General features: G+C 35.9%; 2 protein-coding genes across 14 annotated transcripts; one reads left to right on the top strand and one right to left on the bottom strand.

Annotated features, from left to right (window-relative positions):
• Window positions 1-832: 832 nt before the first annotated feature.
• LOC111455486 (homeobox-DDT domain protein RLT2-like) lies at window positions 833-19,081 on the top strand. Of its 12 annotated transcripts, XM_023097203.1 has the most exons (21): window positions 9,961-10,828; window positions 10,936-11,391; window positions 11,551-11,633; window positions 11,727-12,167; window positions 12,238-12,327; window positions 12,417-12,581; window positions 12,667-12,889; window positions 13,027-13,127; window positions 13,310-13,396; window positions 13,489-13,641; window positions 13,743-13,898; window positions 14,071-14,283; window positions 14,360-14,798; window positions 14,898-15,034; window positions 15,124-15,663; window positions 15,947-16,331; window positions 16,428-16,504; window positions 16,595-16,699; window positions 17,069-17,329; window positions 17,966-18,827; window positions 18,870-19,081. In XM_023097203.1, the coding sequence occupies exons 1-20, from the start codon at window positions 10,714-10,716 to the stop codon at window positions 18,767-18,769; spliced, it is 5,031 nt and encodes a 1,676-aa protein (XP_022952971.1). In that variant the 5' UTR covers window positions 9,961-10,713; the 3' UTR covers window positions 18,770-18,827; window positions 18,870-19,081. The 12 variants fall into 12 exon arrangements, 3 of the variants coding, with proteins under 3 accessions (XP_022952972.1, XP_022952971.1, XP_022952970.1); XM_023097202.1 differs by having other exon boundaries at window positions 14,360-15,034; XM_023097204.1 differs by lacking the exons at window positions 17,966-18,827; window positions 18,870-19,081 and adding an exon at window positions 16,775-16,947 and having other exon boundaries at window positions 9,957-10,828; window positions 14,360-15,034; window positions 17,069-17,131.
• On the bottom strand, window positions 6,536-21,228 carry LOC111455488 (dnaJ homolog subfamily B member 1-like). Of its 2 annotated transcripts, XR_002712602.1 has the most exons (4): window positions 20,853-21,228; window positions 20,214-20,626; window positions 19,215-19,718; window positions 6,536-6,553 (listed from the first exon to the last, which is right to left on the bottom strand). XR_002712602.1 is itself a non-coding variant. In XM_023097206.1 (3 exons), exons 1-3 carry the CDS (start codon window positions 21,015-21,017, stop codon window positions 19,280-19,282), a joined length of 1,017 nt encoding a protein of 338 aa, XP_022952974.1. In that variant the 5' UTR covers window positions 21,018-21,228; the 3' UTR covers window positions 19,027-19,279. The 2 variants fall into 2 exon arrangements, 1 of the variants encoding a protein (XP_022952974.1); XM_023097206.1 differs by lacking the exon at window positions 6,536-6,553 and having other exon boundaries at window positions 19,027-19,718.
• Window positions 21,229-22,595: the final 1,367 nt, after the last annotated feature.

The following is a 22,595-nucleotide window of genomic DNA, read 5'->3' on the forward strand; positions in this document are numbered from 1 at the left end:
AACCGATTGTGAGACTTTCATCATTCAACACCTCCCCTCAAACAACGTGAGTCTACCCTTAGTCATTTTTTATTGCCTTCGACCTGTTCTTTTGGAGTTATTTGTTCGATATTTGAGGATTTACCAATCTATTGGCACGACTAAGTTGAAAACATGACTCTGATACCATGTTAGATGAACACGACTCTCCACAATGGTATGATATTGTCCACTTTGAGCATAGCTCCCATGTCTCATACCAACGGAGAGTATTTCTTGATTAAGAAAGTTCACCAATTCTACACTCAACCAAACCGACTAAGACACATATTTTTTCACTTCCAAGAATGGCACATTCCGTTTAAATGGTCTATTTAAGGTTAAACTTGATGTTTTCCTTTTCTTCCATCTAAATTATATTGGAGATTGAAATTTATCAATTAAAAATTTTATTGGAAAGAAAAAATAAATAAATAAGAGGAAAAAAATGTCTGTCGAACACATAAAAAAGAAAATTAAAAAATAAGAAGATAATTAGAAACAAGCAAAATGGACTTGGACACCTAAAGCCTAAAAGAAAGCCAAGTCCAATCCAAAGCCCAACAAGTTGAGCTGTGGGTTTTGGACACTTTGGGCTTTTACACCCTAACGTTATTCTGAAATTATTAAAGGAAAAAAAAAATACTGAAATTATTTCCATAAATAAACCCTAATGTCATTCTGAAATTATTGAAGAAAAAAAAAAAAAAGACTGAAATTATTTCCATAAATGAACCCTAACGTCATTCTGAAATTATTGAAGGAAAAAAAAAAATACTGAAATTATTTCTATAAATACGCCCTAACGTCATTCTGTCGTTCAAAGAAAGACCGTCGGTTAACTTTCGAAGCACTCCCTCTTCTCCTTCGCCAACTCCCTCTCCTCGCGCCAACTCCTCCTTGGCCAAGGTCTGTCCCTCTCCCTGTTCTAATGAGTGTCCAAAGTCAAATAAATGAAGGTCCTCAGTTCTCTTTTCTCACCAACTATTGACACAAATTACATGTAGATATGTGGCCAAACTTGGAGTGAATGAAGAGGCCTTTTCCAAATCATCCTTGGACTGAATCTGAAGCGAATGTCCGAAACTTCTCCTGGTAAGGTTTATTAGGTGTTCTATTTGTTCTCCGAATTTGCGAGACTTTTGCTGCCAAACTAAGTTACTGTACCTTTTTTTTGTAATTATTTTATTTTGAAGTTAACTTACTAGAGAAAGTATTTGCAACGAAGTTGATATTGCTTTGTCGAAATTGAAACGCAATTCCTGCGTTGCAAACTTGTAGCTTACCTTTATTTTAAATAATGATTAAAATTTTTTGGAAAAATATTTTATAATTGATGTGAGTTTTCTGTGTTCCCTCTGGCTGGGGGCATATATTGTCATTGAAGAAGCGGTTCCAGAATGATCTATTATATGAATGCTGAACTGTTATGTGTATTTCTAGGCGTGGAAGTTCTTGGTTACTTTCGTTGATGTTCTTGGCCTTCGGTCTTTTACTCTTGATGAGTTTCTTCAAGCTTTTCATGATCATGTAAGTTCTTGTCTTCAAATTTTCTTTATCTATAACCTCACTTTTGAATCTGCCTTGTGATACTTATCATTTAGTACCCTACAATATTTCAGGACTCAAGGTTATTGGGTGAAGTACACATGGCTGTTCTGAAATCTGTCATAAAGGATATTGAGGATGTTGCTAGAACCTCCTCTACAGGTCTGGAGGTGGCCATCTGCGAATAGCGGAAGGGGTGAGGCTGCTTGGTGGTTATTACTGCTCTTAAAGTTTATTCATGTTTCTAATCTGGTTCTTTGTTCACCATCAAGTTACGTTGTTGGCACTCTATTTCAGGCAGAAGCTTGGGGTTTTGACCTATGCAGCTGGTAGCAACATTTAAATCCTTTAACATGGCCTAAGTTTACTTAGACTGTTAGCCTTATCAGGAGGGTTTGGTCCTCAATAGGGGAACGAGAGAATGCTGAACCAAGCATATCATCATGATGAAAATGAGGTGAAATTCTTTTGCCCACCTTTAAAGAATGTGGAAGCTAACTGACTATATATTTTAAAGTTTTCATCAAGATTTTCTTCCTTGACTGAAATTTTCTCTCTGGTTTCAGGAAAATGAAAGAATTAAGTTCTTCCGGTTGTAAGGCCATTTTAGTTCTAAATATTTTCTTGGCCCTTAGTGTTTAGTGACCACATTTTAGTTGTCTGGCTGCTTAAGTACTTATTGCGTTACACACGCATTGCTTGTTATTACTTTTTTTCATTGTTGTGAAGTGTTTGTTTTTTTTTCTTCATTTTTCTTTCTGTGCATATTGGTTACTTTTACTTTTCTTTGTGAATTTTTTAATCTGAAATCTTCAATGGTTTGCTACTCTTTTTCTCTTTTTCTCTTTTCATTTTATTAATGTATTGTGGTTTGTTTTGATGTTTGTATTTTGAGTCTAAATTTTATGTTTGTATTTTGATTCTAAATTTTTGTGATTGTTTATGTTTGAATCTTGAATGATTGTGATGTTTTTGTTTGGTGTGGTTCCGTTTAGTATTGAATTTGAATTTGAAGTGCTTGGTATGGTCCCGTTTTGTTGAATATTATTTCTCTCTTGTGACTTTTGTTTGTGAGTTCTTTGATTTATAATCTGAGCGGAGTTTCGTTAGTTGAATGTTTGATTATTTTCTTTTCCCCTTCCATTTTTTTCCCTTTTAGATTATAGATTATAAATTTAATGTGGCTTCCTTTTTATGTATTTTCATTTTAATTTTTGACTTTGTTTGTTTGAATTTTGATCGATTGCGATGCTTTTGCTCAGGAAAGTTTTGTTTAGTTTTGAATTTGAAATATTGTTGGTTTTTTGCTTCCTGTGCTCGTGACTTTTTGTCTGTAAGTTCTTTAATCTGTAATCTAAAGTTTTATTAATTCAATGTTTTGCTATTCTCTTTAATATTTCTTTTCTTTTTATTGTAGTTTGTTTTGATATTTGTATTTTGATTTTATATTTTTGTGGTTGTTTGTTTGAATCTTGAATGTTTGTGATGTTTTTGTATGGTGTCGTCCCGTTTTGTATTGAATTTGAATTTGAAGTGTTCGGTATGGTCCCCGTTTTTGTTGATATTATTTCTCTTTATTGTGACTTCTATTTGTGAGTTTTTTGATTTATTGTGGTTTCTTTTTTTATGTATTTAGATTTAAAATTTTTGACATTGTTTGTTTGAATTTTTTGTTATTATGATGCTTCTACTTGGTACAATTTTGTTTAGAGAATTTGAAATGTGGTTTGTTTTTTGATTTTTGTGCTCTTGTGATTTTTGTTCTTTAATTTTATAAATTTGTTGTGGTTTTGTTTTGATTATGTATTTTGATTTTAAATTTTTGTGCTTGTTTGTACAAATTTGATTACTTGTGATATTTTTGCGTGGGACGATCCCATTTAGTGTTTTGATTCCTTGTGGGAATCACTTATCCTTGTGATTTTTGTTTTTGAGTTCTTTGATCTATACGATTACGATTAGTAAGATGGTCTCTACTCTATCTTTTGTTTCTAATTTTTTTTCTCAACATAATATTTCGTTATTGTTTGTTTAGATATTGATGGTTTTGCTCCCAAATTTTTGTGATTGTTTGCTTTAAATTTTTGTGATTGTTTGCTTTAAATTTTTGTGATTTGTTTGCATGATGTTATTTCACTATTATATTTTATTCTTGTTTTTTTATCTATCTTTATATTTTAAATTAGACATAAAATTTGTACTTTTAGGTTTCCTTTTTCCTCTTTTATTGTTATATATGTCATTTATTTAATTGATCTTATTTCTCCTCTCGTGACTTGTTTTGTTGGGCTGGAATTTTAGTTGGCTTTTTTAGATATTAAACTTTACTACTACAAATGTGCTATTTTTCAGTTTTTTTTTTTTTTTAATTTTTTCTCCTAATTCTGTTTATTTTGTATTATTTATATATTTATTTTATGGGTATATTTATTAATTAATACATCCCTTTTATTAAATTGTGAGTTTTGTCTTATCCCTTGATATACCTTAAAACTGTTGATTTTCGTTTCTTTTTGTTTCTTTTGTATTAATATGCTTGCTTGGAATTTTTGCAGTAGACTATGTTCACAGTATGTACATTCCATAAGATTTTTCTCTCAGGGATGTAAATGTTGGTACGGAAAATAAAGGCAGCTTTATGATAAGTTTTACATCCCACCAACTACAAAATATTTTTTTTTTCTCACATTTTTGCTTCCTTTCTCACATTTGAAAGTTTTACATTATTACAGGGTTACGGGCATTGGAGAGAGCTTACTGTAGTCAACATAGCACATAGACGTGAACAAGGATCTTATTGAGTGAGTAGTGTCTCTTATTCACTTTGCATTCCTCCATAGAATTTTATGTTAAAAGTAAATTTTATATCCCTTATTTGCATTCTATATTTTAAAGGTAAGATGATTGACATATTGAAAATGTTGCAGCAAATCAATATGACAACGTCGTGGGTTCAAACTAGTACAGTCTTAGCTAGAAAATGATGGAGTCAGGTAAAGGAGGGGAAGATGAGATAAAAAAGATATCTTTTTGTCACTCAGTACATTCTCATTTTTTCTTCCTTTTCTTGACTTCTATCAAAACTTTCAAAGTTCACTGGGTTACGGGCATTGGAGCAATTTCGACGAGAGAGCTTACAGTAGTCGCCATAGCACAAAGACGTGAATGAGGTGGATCTTATTGTGTGAGTAGTGTCTCTTGTTCACTTTTCATTCATCACTGGATTTTATGTTAAAAGTTCATTTTATATCCCTTATGTATTGCATTTTATATATTTTAAAGTAAGATATTGACACATTAAACATGTTGCAGCAAATCAATATGACAATGTCATGGGTTCAAACTAGGAGAGGATGGAGACATGTAAAAGAGGGGCAGATGAGTTGATGAAAAAGAAAAAAGTTTTAACTCCCAACGAGGCAGTGGACTGCAGGTACATAGAGTTTTAACTTGAATTCTTTTTTAAAAAAAGTATTAGTTTTACATACCAACTGCTACGTTTTGACACTTAGTTAATTCCCATTTTTGTTTCTTTTTCTTGACTTGTATCAAAACTTTCAAATTATCACAGGGTTTTGGGCATTGGAGCAATTTCGTCCAGAGAGCTTATAGTAGTTGCCACAGTACAGAGATGTGAATTAGAAGGATCTTATTGAGTGAGCATGGTCTCTTATTCTCTTTTCATTCATCACTGGATTTTTATGTTAAAAATTCATTTTATATCTCTTATGTATTGCATTTTATATATTTTAAGGTAAGATATTGACATATTGAAAATGTTGCAGCAAATCAATATGACAACGTCATGGGTTCAAACTAGGAGCGGATGACGTCGGTTAAAAGAGGGGCAGATGAGGAGATGAAAGAGAAAATAGTTTTAACTCCCAACGAGGCAGTGGACTGCAGGTACATAGAGTTTTAACTTGAATTCTTTTTTTAAAAAAGTATTAGTTTTACATACCAACTGCTACGTTTCGTCACTTAGTTAATTCCCATTTTTGCTTCTTTTTCTTGACTTGTATCAAAACTTTCAAATTATCACAGGGTTATGGCCGTTGGAGAAATTTCGTCCAGAGAGCTTATAGTAGTCACCACAGTACAGAGACGTGAATTAGAAGGATCTTATTGAGTGAGTACCTTCTCTTATTCACTTTGCATTTATCACTGGATTTTTATGTTAAAAGTTCATTATATATCCCTTATGCATCACATTCTATATATTTAAGTTTAGATATTGACATATTGAAAATGTTGCAGTAAGTCAATATGACAACGTCATGGGTTCGAACTAAGAGAGGATGGAGTCAGGTAAAAGAGGGACAAATGAGGAGATGAAAAAGAACAAAGTTTTAACTACTATCGAGGGCAGTGGACTGCAGGTACATAGAGCTTTAACTTGAATTCTTATTTAAAAAAAGTATTAGTTTTACATACCAACCGCTACATTTCGTCACTCAGTTAATTTCCATTTTTGCTTCGTTTTCTTGACTTGTATCAAAACTTTCAAATTATCACAGGGTTATGGGCATTGGAGCAATTTCGTCCAGAGAGCTTATAGTAGTCACCACAGTACAGAGACGTGAATTAGAAGGATCTTATTGAGTGAGCACGGTCTCTTATTCTCTTTTCATTCATCACTGGATTTTTATATTAAAAATTCATTTTATATCTCTTATGTATTGCATTTTATATATTTTAAGGTAAGATATTGACATATTGAAAATGTTGCAGCAAATCAATATGACAACGTCATGGGTTCAAACTAGGAGAGGATGAAGTCAGTTAAAAGAGGGGCAGATGAGGAGATGAAAGAGAAAATAGTTTTAACTCCCAACGAGGCAGTGTACGGCAGGTACATAGAGCTATAACTTGAATTCTTTTCTTTTTTAAAAAAAGTATTAGTTTTACATACCAACCGCTACATTTTGGTCACTCAGTTAATTCCCATTTTTGCTTCTTTTTGTTGACTTGTATCAAAACTTTCAAATTATCGCAGGGTTATGGGCATTGGAGCAATTTCGTCCAGAGAGCTTATAGTAGTCGCCATAGTACAGAGACGTGAATTAGAAGGATCTTATTGAGTGAGTACCTTCTCTTATTCACTTTGCATTTATCACTGGATTTTTATGTTAACAGTTCATTATATATCCCTTATGCATCACATTCTATATATTTTAAGTTTAGATATTGACATATTGAAATGTTACAGTAAATCAATATGACAACGTCATGGGTTCAAACTAAGAGAGGATGGAGTCAGGTAAAAGAGGGGCAGATGAGGAGATGAAAAAGAAATTTTTTTTAACTCCCAACGAGGGCAGTGGACTGCAGGTACATAGAGCTTTAACTTGAATTCTTATTTAAAAAAAGTATTAGTTTTACATAGCAACCGCTACATTTCGTCACTCAATTAATTCCCATTTTTGCTTCGTTTTCTTGACTTGTTTCAAAACTTTCAAATTATCACAGGGTTATGGGCATTGGAGAAATTTCGTCCAGAGAGCTTATAGTAGTCGCCACAGTACAGAGACGTGAATTAGAAGGATCTTATTGAGTGAGCACGGTCTCTTATTCTCTTTTCATTCATCACTGGATTTTTATGTTAAAAGTTCATTTTTTATCTCTTATGTATTGCATTTTATATATTTTAAGGTAAGATATTGACATATTGAAAATGTTTGTAGATGTTTGTTTGAATTTTGATTATTTGTGATATTTTTGTTACATTTGATAGGTTGATTACATTGTATTTTGATTCAAAATCTTTGTAATTATTTGTTGTTTGAATATTGTTACTTGTTACGAGACGTTTAGTATCTTCAATTTGAAGTGTTTGATTTCATTTTATCTTTTTGCTCTTTGTATGTTGTTTGATTTGTCAATCATATTTTTATTCTTGGGACTTTTGTTTACGAGTTTTTTGTTCTAGAATTTCAATAGCGTTTGGTCAGTTCAATTGTTTACTTTTTTCATGCTCTCTCTTTTTTTCGTAAATTTATTGTGAATTTTTGTAAATATTGTATTTTCATTCTAAATGTTTGTGAGTGTTTCCTATTTCTCTCTTTTTGTGGCTTTTGTTTGATTTTTTTTTATTATTTTTTTATTATTTTTTATTATTTATTATTATTTTTTTATATATATTTGTAATCTCAGTAGATTTCGTCTTTCTTGATGCCGTCCCATTTAGTATTAAATTTGAGGTGGTTGATTTTCATTTTTTTCCCCTTTTTCTTTTATTTGGTTTATTTTGATTAAAAATCTTTTATGTTTGTGGTTTCAAATTCTGATTGCTTTTGATGTGTCTGGATGTTCCATGTTCCGTTTAGTATGGAAAGACTCCTATGCTTATGATTTTTATATATATTACAATAATTCTTCTAATTTGTTTAATTTTCATATCTCATTTCTAAATTTTGTTTAGTGATTCTTTGGTTATTAGGATTTTCAACTCTGGGGCGATCTTGTTTTTCATAGTTGTGCTACTTAAATCTTTGTTATTTTTTTTTTGTTTATATTTGAATGTATTCTGTTTTTTTTGAAATGGTTAATCTTAGAATTGAATTCAACTCTGGGGCGATCTTGTTTTTCATAGTTGTGCTACTTAATCTTCATTATTTTTTTTTTGTTTATATTTGAATGTATTCTGTTTTTTGGAATGGTTAATCTTAGAATTGAATTCAACTCTTGGGCGATCTTGTTTTTCATAGTTGTGCTACTTAATCTTCGTTATTTTTTTTTGTTTATATTTGAATGTATTCTGTTTTTTGGAATGGCTAATCTTAGAATTGAATTCAACTCTTGGGCGATCTTGTTTTTCATAGTTGTGCTACTTAATCTTTGTTATTTTTTTTTTGTTTATATTTGAATGTATTCTGTTTTTTGGAATGGTTAATCTTAGAATTCTTTGTTATTTTTTTTTTGTTTATATTTGAATGTATTCTGTTTTTTGGAATGGTTAATCTTAGAATTGAATTCAACTCTTGGGCGATCTTGTTTTTCATAGTTGTGCTACTTAATCTTTGTTATTTTTTTTTTGTTTATATTTGAATGTATTCTGTTTTTCATAGTTGTGCTACTTAATCTTTGTTATTTTTTTTTTGTTTATATTTGAATGTATTCTGTTTTTTGGAATGATTAATCTTTCACTTAAAGCAATTTGTATTTGAGTCAGTTTTGTAACCTAGAGTAACCTCATTATGCACTTCCCTATCATTTTTTCATTTTTAATTGTAGATAGGTTCGGATTTAGGAAACAATATTTGTTATATACATCTAGTTATTCTCTGTAATCAACAAGGTAGCATAATTTTCTATGTAAAATTGATAAGAACTTCCTGACATTATTTTTTTGTTTTAAGTTTTGATTTTGATTTATCTAAAACTATTAGTCATGCGACAATTTCGAATTAGCTTTGTCTACGTGAATACTCGCCTTAAATGAAAATGTATTCAACCATATCAGCCTCTATTCGAAGAGTCCTTCTCACACATTACTGATTCAAAAATGAAAATAATGTGTAAAATTGGATTCAATTTTCAACTACTCCTATCGTAAATAAGATTGACTACGGATTCGAGCCATAGCACACGGTTTTATAAAATTGTACGATTTTTCTGATCTAAATAAAGTTGGTTTTACATGAAGAAGATTTGTCTAGAACATGTTAAACTCAGTATTATTAAAAAAACAGAGAAATTGGAAAACCTTCTTGTGCCAAAGATCTTACCATTTCTGAAGGAACTGGAGTTAAATCTCTGTTCTATTTCGAGAGTATTATACAACCTTATTTAAGTTTTCAATGGAAAAGTGTATTGGAAATTAATAAATAAATAATTTCTGTGAAACACTTATTTTTTTATATTATTATTATTTTTTTATAATGTGCAAAATTGGATTCAATTGTCAACTGCTCCTATCGTAAATAGGATTGACTATGAATTCGAGCCATAGCACAAGGTTTTATAAAATGTACCATTTTTCCGATCTAAATAAAACAGGTTTTACATGACGAAGATTTGGTTCTAACATGTTAAACTCGGTATTATTAAAAAAATGGAGAGATCTGTAACCCTTCTTCTTGTGTCAAGGATGTTACCATTTCTGAAGTAACGTAACCTAATTGAAGTTTTCAATGGAATAGTTTATTGGAAATTAATAAATAAATAATTTCTGCCAAACACATGAATAGAGAATTTTGTTAAGAAACAAGCATAATGGGCTTAAAGGACACCCAAAGCCCAACAAGAAGTTGAGAGAGAGAGAGAGAGAGTAGAGGAGGGGAAGATCTCTCACCCAAAAGATTGTGCTTAACGTCGCATCTGATCTGACAACAAAATACCACCAATCCCCTTCTTCCAAATCCAAAAAAAAAAAAAAAAGAAGAATCCTCTAAAACCCCAGCATTTAAAATCCTAAACCCCATCGATTCCCACTTTAATTCTTACTAAAATTAAAAAAGAAAAGAAAAACAAAAATAAAATATGACTGTGATCACAGAGAGCTGGGTTCATCACAGGCATTGCAATGGCAAATGTTTTTGTTTTCCTTCTTCTTCTTCTCTGTATTTAATCCTTAAATCAAACTGGGTTCGCTTATTATATTTTTATTCATCTCAGTTCCAACATCAATTTCAATGGCGAGAAATTTTTTCTGACTCGCCACTGCCTCTTCTGCTACTGCTACTGCTACTGCTGCTTCCTATGCTTTCACTACTGTTTGATTTTGGGTTCTGTTTCCCTTTTTTCCTTTTTTTCTTTTCCATTTTTTGTTCGTTTCCAGTCATGCCCACATCTCAGTCACACTTGCTTCTCTTGTTTTGATTCTCCCTAGAGAGAGAGAGAGACGTCTATCTATCACTCTTGATGGAACGAAACCTTCCGTCAAAACCTAATTCCATTATTCTTTAATGGGAGAGAATGCTTTAAGATCACCAAAAGATATGTAGCTCTCTGCTTCCTCTACCCTCTTCTTTTTCTCTTTTGTTTGCACTTGCCGTGATTCTCTGGGATTTTTCCTTTTTCGGGTATGAAATGAATTTAATGGGTGAGAGATTGAGTATTGTGTGGTGGTAACTTGGGTTTGGCTGTTTTGTTATTTTGGGCTTTCTGGGTGGGTTGGGTGAGGATTGGAGCTTTGTCTTGTTGACAATGGAGGTTAGTTCTGAGGGAGAGAAGAAGCCACCACCACCTGTGGAGGCGACGAAGACCAAAAGGAAAATGAAGACTGCTTCGCAATTGGAAATTCTTGAGAAGGCTTATATGGGTGTGTGGTTTCTTTGTTATAACTTCTTTTCTTTGTGGAATGAACGAATGGTGGTTGTTCCTTTGTTGAGTTTATAGTGAATTGCATTTGTTTTGATGTTGATGTAGTGGAGCCTTATCCATCGGAAGCACTACGAGCTGAGTTGTCGGTGAAGCTGGGATTGTCGGATAGGCAATTACAGATGTGGTTCTGTCACCGGAGGTTGAAAGACCGGAAGCCGCCACCAGTTAAGCAACCAAGGATGCCTTCTCCAACCATGACGGTAGCTGCAGATGTGAACCCAGTTGGGGGAAGTGGTGAGAAGAATGAGAGCACTTCAGGATTGGGGAAAGGGTCAAATGCCTATGCTCATCCAGTGGACGTGAGGCCTGGAGTGGCTGTTGCGAGGATTGGCCTTAACTTACCTTCAATGAACAAGTTCTATGAGTCGCAGCAGTCTATTGCAGAGCTTCGGGCCATTGCTTTAGTAGAGGCTCAGCTAGGAGAAGCTTTGAGGGAGGATGGACCAATTCTTGGCATGGAGTTTGACCCTCTGCCACCAGGGGCATTCGGGGCACCGATAGGTAAGATTGATTATTTGTACAAACAACCCATGATTTCAGTTGTTCTTTAGGAATTTTGGATAATCTGTTTAAGGGTCGTTGTGTTTACTGCTGTTTGTGTTTTTGCAAGTAAATACTATTGTTTTCAGACACTTGAGTGAGTGTTTCATGTTGCTATAGGAGTCACTGCTGTCAGTGATGATGAGAAGAAAACCGGACAGTTTTTTGAGGGTAGTAAGCAAAGAGATATAGAGCAGATTGAGGTCAGTCTTCCTTCTTTCATTCACATATTATCACTCTTTTGCTCTGAAATGAAGCTAAAACGGTGTCTTTCCTTTGTCCTTTTTATTTCATAGCATCATCAGATGTCTGGGAGAACTCTGCACGAATACCAGTTTCTTCCAGAACAGCCAACTGCAAAATCTGATGAACGCGAGAGAGATACCTCATCTTACCAGTATGGTACTCATGCAAATGTTCATAGTATCAGCAGGACTCTGCCGATGGCTTCTGGACACTCATTTTTGCATGGACATGAACAAATGTCCTCCAGCTATTGTTCTCAAGTTCAGATGCCCAACCTGAATATAGTTGCTCAGCAAAGCAGACGGAGCCACAACTTATTATCTTCCATGGGCGAGCATGATAATAGTTTATGCAGGAGTTCTCTTGTAAATATTTCTATGAATCCTCTATATGGCACTCACTCAACTTCTCATCCAGAATTTACATCCGTTCTATCTGATAAGAGGGTCGTTCGTGGAAACAATGTTGTATGGATTGAAAAGAAGAGCAAGGTATAGTGAAGATGTTATAGTTTTATAGTTTTTACAAATGAAAATTTATTTCTGTATTTGTTTCTACAAGAATGATGAGGCCAGAATAGCACGGGAAGTTGAAGCTCATGAGAAAAAGATGCAGAAAGAACTAGAGAAACAAGATGCTCTGAGGAGAAAGGTCTTATATTTATCTTTTGTGAATTATGCCTTACATGTTTCTTGTGGAAACTCATCCTTTTTTTTCCCTCTCTCTCTCTCTCTCTCTAGAGAGAAGAGCAGATAAGGAAAGAAATGGAAAGGCATGACCGAGAAAGGCGAAGGGAAGAAGAAAGACTGTTGCGTGAGAAGCAAAAGGAGGAAGAAAGATGCCTAAGGGAGCAAAGGCGTGAAATGTTGAGGAGAGAGAAGTTCTTGCATAGAGAGTCCATTAGAGTCAGTTTGGTGGCCCATAGCTAATTGTATTCTTCTTGTTTTATTAATTAAGTGATTTACTTCCCCAAAATGTATATATATTTAGGCTGAGAGAATTAGACAGAAAGAAGCACTGCGCAGGGAAAGAGAAGCAGCAAGGCTTAAAGCTGCCAATCAGAGGGCCGCTGCTCGCCAGATGGCTAAGGAATCAACAGAACTTGCTGAGGATGAACGCCTGGAACTCATGGAGTTAGCTGTGTCAAGCAAGGGATTACCTTCAATAATGTCTCTTGATCAAGAAACTTTAGAAAATCTGGAGTTATTTAAAGGTTCATGTTTCTATTAACTTCCTTGGTTGTTTAAATTCATTGACTATCAAGAATGTTCTTTCCCTTGCACGTAGTGACCATTTTTCAACTTCTTTTCATTATTCAGCAACTTAGCTATTGACATAAGTTACATGTAGGTATGCGGCCAAACTTTCCACCTGAATCTGTGCAAATGAGAAGGCCTTTTCCAGATCATCCTTGGATTGAATCTGAAGCGAATGTGGGAAACCTTCTCATGGTAAGATTTATTAGGTGTTCTATTTGTTTTCATTCTTTTAGCATTGATTGAGAGTGGAATTTATACTTCATAATTGATGAGAGTATTCTGTTCCCTCTGGCTGGGAGGCATATATTGCCATTGAAGAAACTGTTCGAAAATGATCTATTATATGAATGCTGAACTGTTATGTGTATTTCTAGGCGTGGAAGTTCTTGGTTACTTTTGCTGATGTTCTTGGCCTTTGGCCTTTTACTCTTGATGAGTTTCTTCAAGCTTTTCATGATCACGTAAGTTCTTGTCTTAAAACTCTCTTTATCTATAACCGGACTTTTGAATCTGCCTTGTGATACTCATCATTTATTGCCCTACAATATTTCAGGACTCGAGGTTATTAGGTGAAGTACACATTGCTGTTCTGAAATGCATCATAAAGGATGTTGAGGATGTTGCTAGAACCTCCTCTATAGGTCTAGGATTCAATCAGAGTAGTGGTGCCAACCCTGGAGGTGGCCATCTGCGAATAGTTGAAGGGGTGAGGCTCCTTGGTGGTTATTACTACTCTTAAAGTTTATCCATGTTTCTAATATGGTTCTTTGTTCACCATCAAGTTGCGTTGTTGGCACTCTATATCAGGCATATGCTTGGGGTTTTGACATATGCAGCTGGCAGCAACATTTAAATCCTTTAACATGGCCTGAGATACTTAGACAGTTGGCCTTATCAGGCGGGTTTGGTCCTCAACAGAGGAAAGGGGGGAATGCTGAACCAGCACATCATGATGAAAATGAGGTGAAATTCTTTTGTCCGGCTTTGAAGAATGTGGAAGCTGCTGACTAGGCTTTGTTTTCTTTTATTGTCTCTGTTTAACATATGATCTCTTATCAGGTGAAAAAGAATACTGTTATTTTTTTTTTTTATTAAAAAGGGTTCCTATTTCTATTTTCTCTTGCTCCTTGTGAAGCAGGGTAATGATGTTGCAGACATCATTTCAAATTTACGCAATGGTTTGGCTGCAGAAAAAGCTGTTGCTATAATGCAAGAAAGGGGATTCTCCAATCAACGCAAATCTAGGCATCGATTGACTCCTGGAACTGTAAAATTTGCAGCTTTCCATGTTCTTTCTCTTGAAGGAAGCAAAGGTCTTAATATTGTTGAAGTTGCAAATAAAATTCAGGTACTTGGTCAAAATTAAACGTCTGAACTTTATCCTTTCTAATGTTTACGCTACTAATTTGCCGTTTCTTTTCAAGAAATCTGGACTTCGGGATCTTACAACAAGCAGGACACCTGAAGCATCTATTGCTGCTGCATTGTCTAGAGACTCAAAATTATTTGAAAGGACTGCTCCTTCAACGTATTGTGTCCGCTCTCCCTATAGGAAAGACCCTGGCGATGCAGATGCCATACTTTCTACTGCAAGGGAGAGAATTCGCACATTCAAAAGCGGGATTTTGGATGGGGACGATGCTGAAAGAGATGATGGCTCAGAAGTTGATGTTCCTGAGGATGCTGAAGTTCATGATTTGGGCACTGGAGGAAATTTAACAAAACAACATCAAAGTCCTGAAGTATGCCCTCTAGATGAAATGACTTCTGTTGCAAGTGGAAATGGATGTAATGAGATTAGTGATATTTGTAAAGTCGGTATGGCGAATGGTGGTCCTTATACAGCTATCTTGGACATCAAAGGTAGGGTAAAGGGGGAAGAAAGTCCTCCCATTGAACAACCTATTTATATTTCTGGAATTTGCATTGGTCAATATCAAGAAGATTCAACTTCTGATGAAGGTGATCATGGTGAACCTTGGGTCCAGGGTCTTACTGAGGGAGAGTATTCTGATCTTAGCGTTGAGGAGCGACTTAATGCACTATGTTCATTAATTGGAGTGGCACTTGAAGGAAACTCAATGCGAACCGTCCTTGAAGTATGTCTCTACTGCACTTTCGACATAACTTGATAAAAACGCCTTCAGTCCTTTTGTTTCTTTCATCTTATAGATTCCATGTTTTACAGGAGCGTCTAGAGGCTGCAAATAGTTTGAAGAAGCAAATGTTGGCAGAGGCGCAAATTGACAAGCGACGTGTCAAAGAAGAGTACGTCTTGCAGATCCATGACTCTTCGAGTGTGGGAAACAAGTCTGAATTTAAAACTATGTCGTCATTGGATGCAACAAGGCTCAGTGCAATTCTAAATATTGGGGAAGAAAATAGAGAAGGACCATTAGACACTGGTTTTCAGCAAGAGGACTGTCATAGTTCACATAATAATTGCCCCTCGGAAGGACTGCAAGTGCAAGATGTACTTGTTGAGGCAGATAATTCACAGCTTCAACATTCAGTAGTAGCGGTTGAAAAGTCAAGGTCACAAGTGAAATCTTATATTGGACACAAAGCAGAAGAGATGTATGTGTATAGGTCTTTACCTCTTGGTCAGGATCGAAGGCGTAATCGATACTGGCAATTTACTTCATCTGCTTCTCGAAATGAGCCTGGTAATGGCAGAATTTTTGTTGAGTTGCATAATGGGTCTTGGAGGCTTATCGATTCTGCTAAGGTATTATATGTCAAATTCTTACATGTAACATAACTAATGCTTTAACTAAAGTTTTGATGCATCACTCTTAACTAAAATTCAAGTGAATGTGAAGCAAAATTTCACTAGCTGCTGCATTGTCCGATATCATCCCCAAAAAAAAAAAAAGTCTCATTAGGATGATCCCAATTAACTATAAATTCAGATGTAACGATCCATTGTTCATCATATCTATCGAAGATTGCAAGCGTGGCTAAGGTTCTCTGCTTGTTGATTTTTATCGAACTGTTGGATGTCCATGCAGGGATTTGATGCTCTCTTAGCTTCTTTGGATGTCCGTGGGATCAGGGAATCTCATTTGCATCTCATGCTACAAAAATTAGAAAAATCTTTTAAAACAGCTACTAGGGGGAATATACTGCAAGATAGCCAGAGGACGGGTGAAGATGCTGCTGGCCAGCATTGCAATGCTCATAATAATGGTCCTAGTAATACTGTATATGCAGATAACCATGATGGATTTGAAAGTTCAACATCCTTCAGAAGTGAGGCTGAAGAAACTGGTTCAGATACGACTGAATCATTAAAGAGATACCTTGATTTCGAGAGCTGGATGAGGAGAGAGTGCTTCAGTCTTTCAGTTCTATCCGCTAACAAACATGGAAAGAAGCAGGGCACACAATTACTAGGTATTTGAGATCTTTATCAATTCATTTATTCTGAAAATTTCCACCATTGCCGTTCTTCCATCTTATATTTTCCTGAACACATGGTCCAACGTATAGAGAACATTGGTCTATCTTGGTGTTCATCTTCCCCCTTGAGGATTAGATTACTTAAGATGCTGTTGACTTTGATTGAGGTGAGTTCCCTTCAGTTGTAGTGTAGCTTCAACTATTTATATTGACTGTCATTTATGGTGCTACTGTCGTTTTTCTTATCTGGCGCATAGGTTTCCATTCCAGGGGAAGCTTTTCAACCATCCTGGACAGATTTCGAAAGAAAAACTTGGAGTTCGAAACTTCTGTCTTCATCCTCTGCTGAGGACGTTCTTCAGGTTAATATCTAAATGCACTTGATCACCTTTTCCCTTTTTCATCTGTGCCCGCCCCCACTCGAATCATTATGTTAGATGACGCACTATTTCGTTATACCACAACTATAAGATGTAAGGAAGTTCAACAATCTCGAGAGTATGTGTATGCTACAAGAGTGACGGTTCGCTCCTTGTTCATTGGGACTCATTGGAACAGGACCAATATGACTCCTACTTGGGCACCCCTCCATTTTATACTATTAGTTATGGTATTCATTTTCCGGATGTCTTGGTTCTGATATTTGTTGGTTGGTTCTATACTTGAAGGGATTTTCCCCGTATTTCTTTAGCTAATCTTTTGCATTTGTTTCCTAACATCCTTGCTTTCAGATTCTGACTCTGTTGGAGAATGGCATTAAGCGAGACTTTATGTGGTCTAACTATGAGACCACCTATGAATTGTTGGCTTGTTTCAACCCAACAGGAAGTTACACTTGTCATAGTTCTTTCCCTGAAACAGTACCAGTTCTTCCATGGATACCACTTACAACGGCTGCTGTGGCCTTGAGGCTTTTGGAATTCGAAGCTTCCCTCTCTTACATTCTGCAGCAGAAAGCTGAGTCTCAAGCTCAGGGGTCAATGGACATAAAAGTGAGTCTTTCATGTTCATGTCCTGAATTTAGACTAAATCAAATAGACTGCTTTTGTCATTGTGCGTTCTTAACTTCATTGAGATATAGAGGTAGAAAGTATTGTCCCTCTCTAAGAAGGATGGACACAGGACAACGTGAATACGTTGAGACTTACAAATCTGAATGTGGTTACTAGAAGGATGTAAGAGGGAATACTATTTTATATACATGTTTTGCAACTTTGTGGGTCGAGTTTTTTCATTCACATTTACATTTATACAAGATAGGGAAGCAATTACCGAGTTAACAAGCTACACAACTTGTGACCGTGTGAGATCCCACATTCCTTATAAGAGTGTAGAAACCTCTTTCTAGTAGACATGTTTTAGAACCTTGAGGTCCCCTCAAAAGAGAGAGCCCAAAAAAGACAATATCTGCTAGCTATAGGCTTTGGCCGTTACAGGCCGTGTGCCCCAAATGTGTTTAGAACTTGTTGGAACATGTTCACGTCGTCCAAACCTGCAACAGTACTTGTAGTACCTTGACATGGCTTATTATTCTCCTAATGCTAAATTCATTGGTAGTACGAGTAAATACTCATTCTTAGTATGTTTGATATAGTTCTGATCTGACATCATTCTTTCATTTTTTTTAGCCCTTATCAGATTCTGCAACTGCTGTAATTTCAAATGAGCATGTCAAAGAAGCAAACTTGATATATGGCGGGGTTGGACCCTCAAGCTCTGATTATGGACAACTAGATAGCAAAAGAGGACATGGACGTATCAGAGGTGGAAAATCACATAAAAGAACCAATAGCATGAGGCCTGTATCTGATAAGAGTACTGGCAACAACCGAAACAACCGAAAAATATTAAGGCAGGTGCTAATGTGGGAGGACGGACAAATGGAAGAACAGGGAGGATTTAGGCGCGGTCGTCGGAGTGCTAGAAGCAGGCAAAAATCAGGAAGGAAGATCAAGTTTGGCTCTGAGGGAGGTCATCCTGAAGAAACTATCAATGAAACATCAAAATTATCTCTGGACAACAGTCATGAATGGAATGATGATCAGAACATAAGGATGCTGCAACGAAGTGATGGAAGTCCAAATAGTTCTGATAGGTTGATTTCCATTGATAACAGTGGTAGAGTTGAATACGATGATATGCTGGTAGATGACCGTGCTCGATCTTGGCAAGCTGGCTATCTACCGACTAGCCGAAGTTACAAAATGGATGAAGACAGAGAGGATGATCTCTCTGCTGGAGAGAGGGGTAATACCATGGACAAAGAATACAAAGAGTATGATCTTTCTGATGGAGGGAGGGGTAATGTCATGGACGAGGAACGAGATCTTTACGTTGAACACTATACGGATGGGGAGTACAATGAAGAAAGTAACAGGAATTTAGAGGATAATATGGAATTGCAATCCGCCTCCTCAGATTACAGTAACTGAAACAGGATTTGTGTTCTTTGTTGGATTTAAAGGCAGTGGCACAATCCTGAAAATGGAAGTGTTGGAACATCCCCTGTTTTGCCCACGTTCTCAATGGGAAGTGGATAGCCCACCTAAGGACTGATGCAGTGTCATTGTACAATACCATCCTGTTCATCTTGCAAGCTGAAGCTGATGATTAATAAGAACATGTACGTTTTCTAACAAAAGAACAGACTTTGTCATTTTAATAGCTTTATTGTCACCGCCACAATGAATGTACATCGCCCTCTTTTCAATAGGTATGATATGAGATAACTAAAATAGTTCTACAGAAGTTCAGAATCTCCATAATCAGATCTCTCCAGCATTCACTTATTTCAGGTAAAGAATTAATTTGGAGTTGCCCTAAGGAGACATATTTACGAACAAAAAAGTTGCTTAAATACAAAAAACAAGATGGACCCACTGTATTCGCAATGAGTGGTTCTTGAGTTGATTACAGAAAAACCAAGCCAACAAATCATAATATTACTGACCCAAGAGTTTCTTGATCCCAGCCTTCTGCTCGGTAGTCAGCCTTGAAGGGAACTTGATGCTAAATTTAATTCTCAAGTTCCCCTTCTTTGTTGAATCTTTCTGCATAGGCATTCCTTCTCTTGGGACGACCTCCTCGTAGCTTGGATTTACCACATTGTTGATTGGGATCGTTAGACTTCTCCCATCCAAGGTGGTGAGATGGACAGTGTAACCAGTCAACGCCTCGGCCAATGATATCTTTTGCGTGACAATTAGGTCGTTTCCATCGCGAGAGAACACACTGTGTGGCTTCTCGTCGATGATGAAAACAAGATCTGCAGGTATTACATTAGGCTGCTCGTTCCCTTTCTCGGGAAATGTGATCTTTGTTCCTTTCTTCCAACCTGGTTTTATGTCAATTGTTAAGATCTCTTCCACTGTTACAATCTTCCTGTACATACAAAACGCACGAGAGAGAGCGAGAGGGCGATGGATGAGTGTATATGATGGATGAGTGTATATACAGCGGAGCAGAGGGGGAACATGCAGCTTAAAATGAACATTTAATCCATGAAATCCACCAAACAAAAACCATTTTTCCTACATAGCAGGAAACATGAATTTACCTGTTCACAAGGGTAACAGACAACCAGCCAAACTCATCCCACAAGAGCAAATATTCAAGAGGATGAATGGCAACAATCCCAGAGTAAATGGTAGCATTCTTAAAGCTGAAGACCACACATTGCATATCCACACAAACATGCATTATCAAACAACATTCCATTTAGGAAAATGAAAAGGAGCAGCCATTTTGATAATCTAACAATACTTTTTAAACTCTTCAAAAGCTGAAGTCAAGTTAATGGAAGCTATTGAAGCCAAGTTTGAGCACGCAAGGGAATGCAATCAAATCTGTAGAACTACAGCAAAGAAAGATGATTACCCGCTCGTGTCTGAAACTTCTCGAGATATTTTCATTTTCTTGGTAGTTCCTTTGTACAAATCTTCAAGGCTACAAGGCAATTTGTTCTCAATTGGAGGAGCTTTACGAGAAGCAGCTTGGCTCATGGATCCTCCCCCACCTTCTCTAAAAGACGTAAATATATCATCACCAAAAATGCTACTTGAAAACCTTGGTCCCCCTCCCATTCCTCCAAACGGGTTCGAAGACCCAAAAAATTCCGCATAAATATCTTCAGCATTTCGCGGATTGAATCTAAATGTTGATGACCGGTCGCCGGTGGAAAAGAAGGAAGCTCCACCAGGACCACCAGCATCAGGCGGCGGCACCTGACCCTTTAAACCCTCTTCACCATATTGATCATAGATTTCTTTCTTCTGTGGGTCGCTAAGAACCTAAATTCAACATTGAAACAGAACCAAATCTAACATAAGGTAATCGAGATATCCAGCGAATTAGACAAAAACAAGAAGAGGAAGGAATTCCATTGGTATTGACATTCAAGATAAGACATAACAACCAAACCCCATGAAATTTCAACGCCGTCGAGTCTAAGAATCTGATAGATCGATCTACACAAAGTCATTGGATTATTATTCGGATAAGCGACGAAAGACGAACCTCATAAGCTTCAGAGATCTGCTTAAATTTAGCCTCCGCTTCTTTCTTGTTATTTGGGTTCTTATCAGGATGCCATTTCATAGCGAGCTTCCTGTAAGCCTTCTTCAAATCATCATCTTTGGCATTCCGATCAACTTGTAAAACCTTGTAATAGTCGATTCCCATTGCCCCCCTTCACTTTCCCTCTCCAGAACCTCCTCCTCCTTTCTGGCGATGATGTTCTGCAAGAATCGAGGTGGGATTTCGCGCATTAGAAGCTCGGATTGTTCGATTGAGCAAAAACCTTTAGAAACTTCCAGAAATTATCTTTTGGGCAACCTTTCTGTCAAGTTCCAAAAAATAGGTCATTTTAGTTTCCATTCATGAAAATGGGCTAATTTTCAAAATGCTGGTTCTTTTAACCTCATTAAAAAGGTGAAAAGATATTTATACCCCTCTTTACCAACCAACTGGAAAGACATTTATGTCCCTACATTATTAGACAATGGTCTAAGTAACGATAGCATATTTTGTCATTTGTTAATGGTTAGCACAAAAGGATGTAGAGGAAATATTTTGTTATTGTTTACGTAGGAAGGGTGTGTAGGGAATATCCGGATTAGGGTTATTTAGTACGGTTTATAGAATGATAAATGACCTAAAATTTTAGCTACTGGAAATTTTTGGCATGATGTTTGCGTGATGGGTATTAAGGGAACTTTTTTTTGCATCAACAAAGTGTGAGTCTTGTTATTCCTAATAATGAATGCATGGGACTTTGGACATTAATGAGAGCACAAATATTAACATGAGGTCATATTCATCTGGATTTAAATTATAAAATCATTTAACTCAAGATGTCGTTCGCTGTTCAACCATTTTTTGGATAGGATCTTGTAGGTTCGACCAAAAATTAAGAGATTAAAAATTAACTGAAAATCATACAATCCGATCAATATTTATACTTTCTAATTATGAGACTATTTGAGAATTACGCAAACGGACGTTGAAATCGGAAGGAGAATCTGACCAAAAAAAAATATGACAAATTAAGCCAAGCTGATTTTTTTAGATTAAATTATATTCATTGGTCGAATTTAAGATTAAGAAATAACAAGACCAAATTTGTCTGTTAACCTCGTCTATTGGGCTTCAACCAAGCCCAAATCATGAGGATTCATTGGTGGACAAGTGGGTCTACCGTTTCCATTTTGTCAAAGCAAGGCCCATGTTACTCAGGCCCGGTCCAGACTAGACAAATTATTAATCCGCATAGAAGGCCCAAAGCCCAAAGTCCGTGGTGCAATCCTTATCCACCAAACTTGGCTTTATTTTCAAAGTTAAAAAAGTAGAGTTTTGAATTCAAATACAAATAAAGCTAAAAGTCAAAGAGTTTCTTCCCCTCCCTCATCAATGAAAAGCCAACACAAACTGTTACAAAAAGAAGAGCTGTCGTTGTTGTTCCTATGATTACGCCATGGATCCCTTAATTAATTTTCTTCAACTTTACTCAACCCTTCTTCCAAAACCCTAAACCCAAACCTTCCCCTTCCAATTCATCATACCGGTTCCCCTTTTTACCTAAAGTAGTTGAAATTCAATATCTTTCTTCGAGTATAGCTATTATTAATGTTTTTTTTTTAACAAGAATTTAAACTTCTAACCTCAACAAAAATGAATACATATTCATTGCTGTCACTATGATTGTGGTATAAAAGAATGACTAGTTACCCGTCTTCAAAATGGATCTAATTGCACTTCATG

The sequence above is a fragment of the Cucurbita moschata genome, unplaced genomic scaffold (assembly GCF_002738365.1).
Source record: "Cucurbita moschata cultivar Rifu unplaced genomic scaffold, Cmos_1.0 Cmo_Scf00017, whole genome shotgun sequence".
Taxonomy (NCBI): Eukaryota; Viridiplantae; Streptophyta; class Magnoliopsida; order Cucurbitales; family Cucurbitaceae; genus Cucurbita; species Cucurbita moschata.

Bases quoted from the DNA above. Each gene is read 5' to 3' on its own strand.
- LOC111455486 (XM_023097202.1), top strand. From the start codon at position 10,714: ATGGAGGTTAGTTCTGAGGGAGAGAAGAAGCCACCACCACCTGTGGAG. The intron at 11,392-11,550 runs GTAAGATTGATT...ATGTTGCTATAG, and splicing joins GGCATTCGGGGCACCGATAG to GAGTCACTGCTGTCAGTGAT. The intron at 13,642-13,742 runs GTGAGGCTCCTT...ACTCTATATCAG, and splicing joins ATCTGCGAATAGTTGAAGGG to GCATATGCTTGGGGTTTTGA.
- LOC111455488 (XM_023097206.1), bottom strand. From the start codon at position 21,017: ATGGGAATCGACTATTACAAGGTTTTACAAGTTGATCGGAATGCCAAA. The intron at 20,627-20,852 runs GTTCGTCTTTCG...TGTTGAATTTAG, and splicing joins AGATCTCTGAAGCTTATGAG to GTTCTTAGCGACCCACAGAA. The intron at 19,719-20,213 runs GTAATCATCTTT...TTGTATGTACAG, and splicing joins GAAGTTTCAGACACGAGCGG to GAAGATTGTAACAGTGGAAG.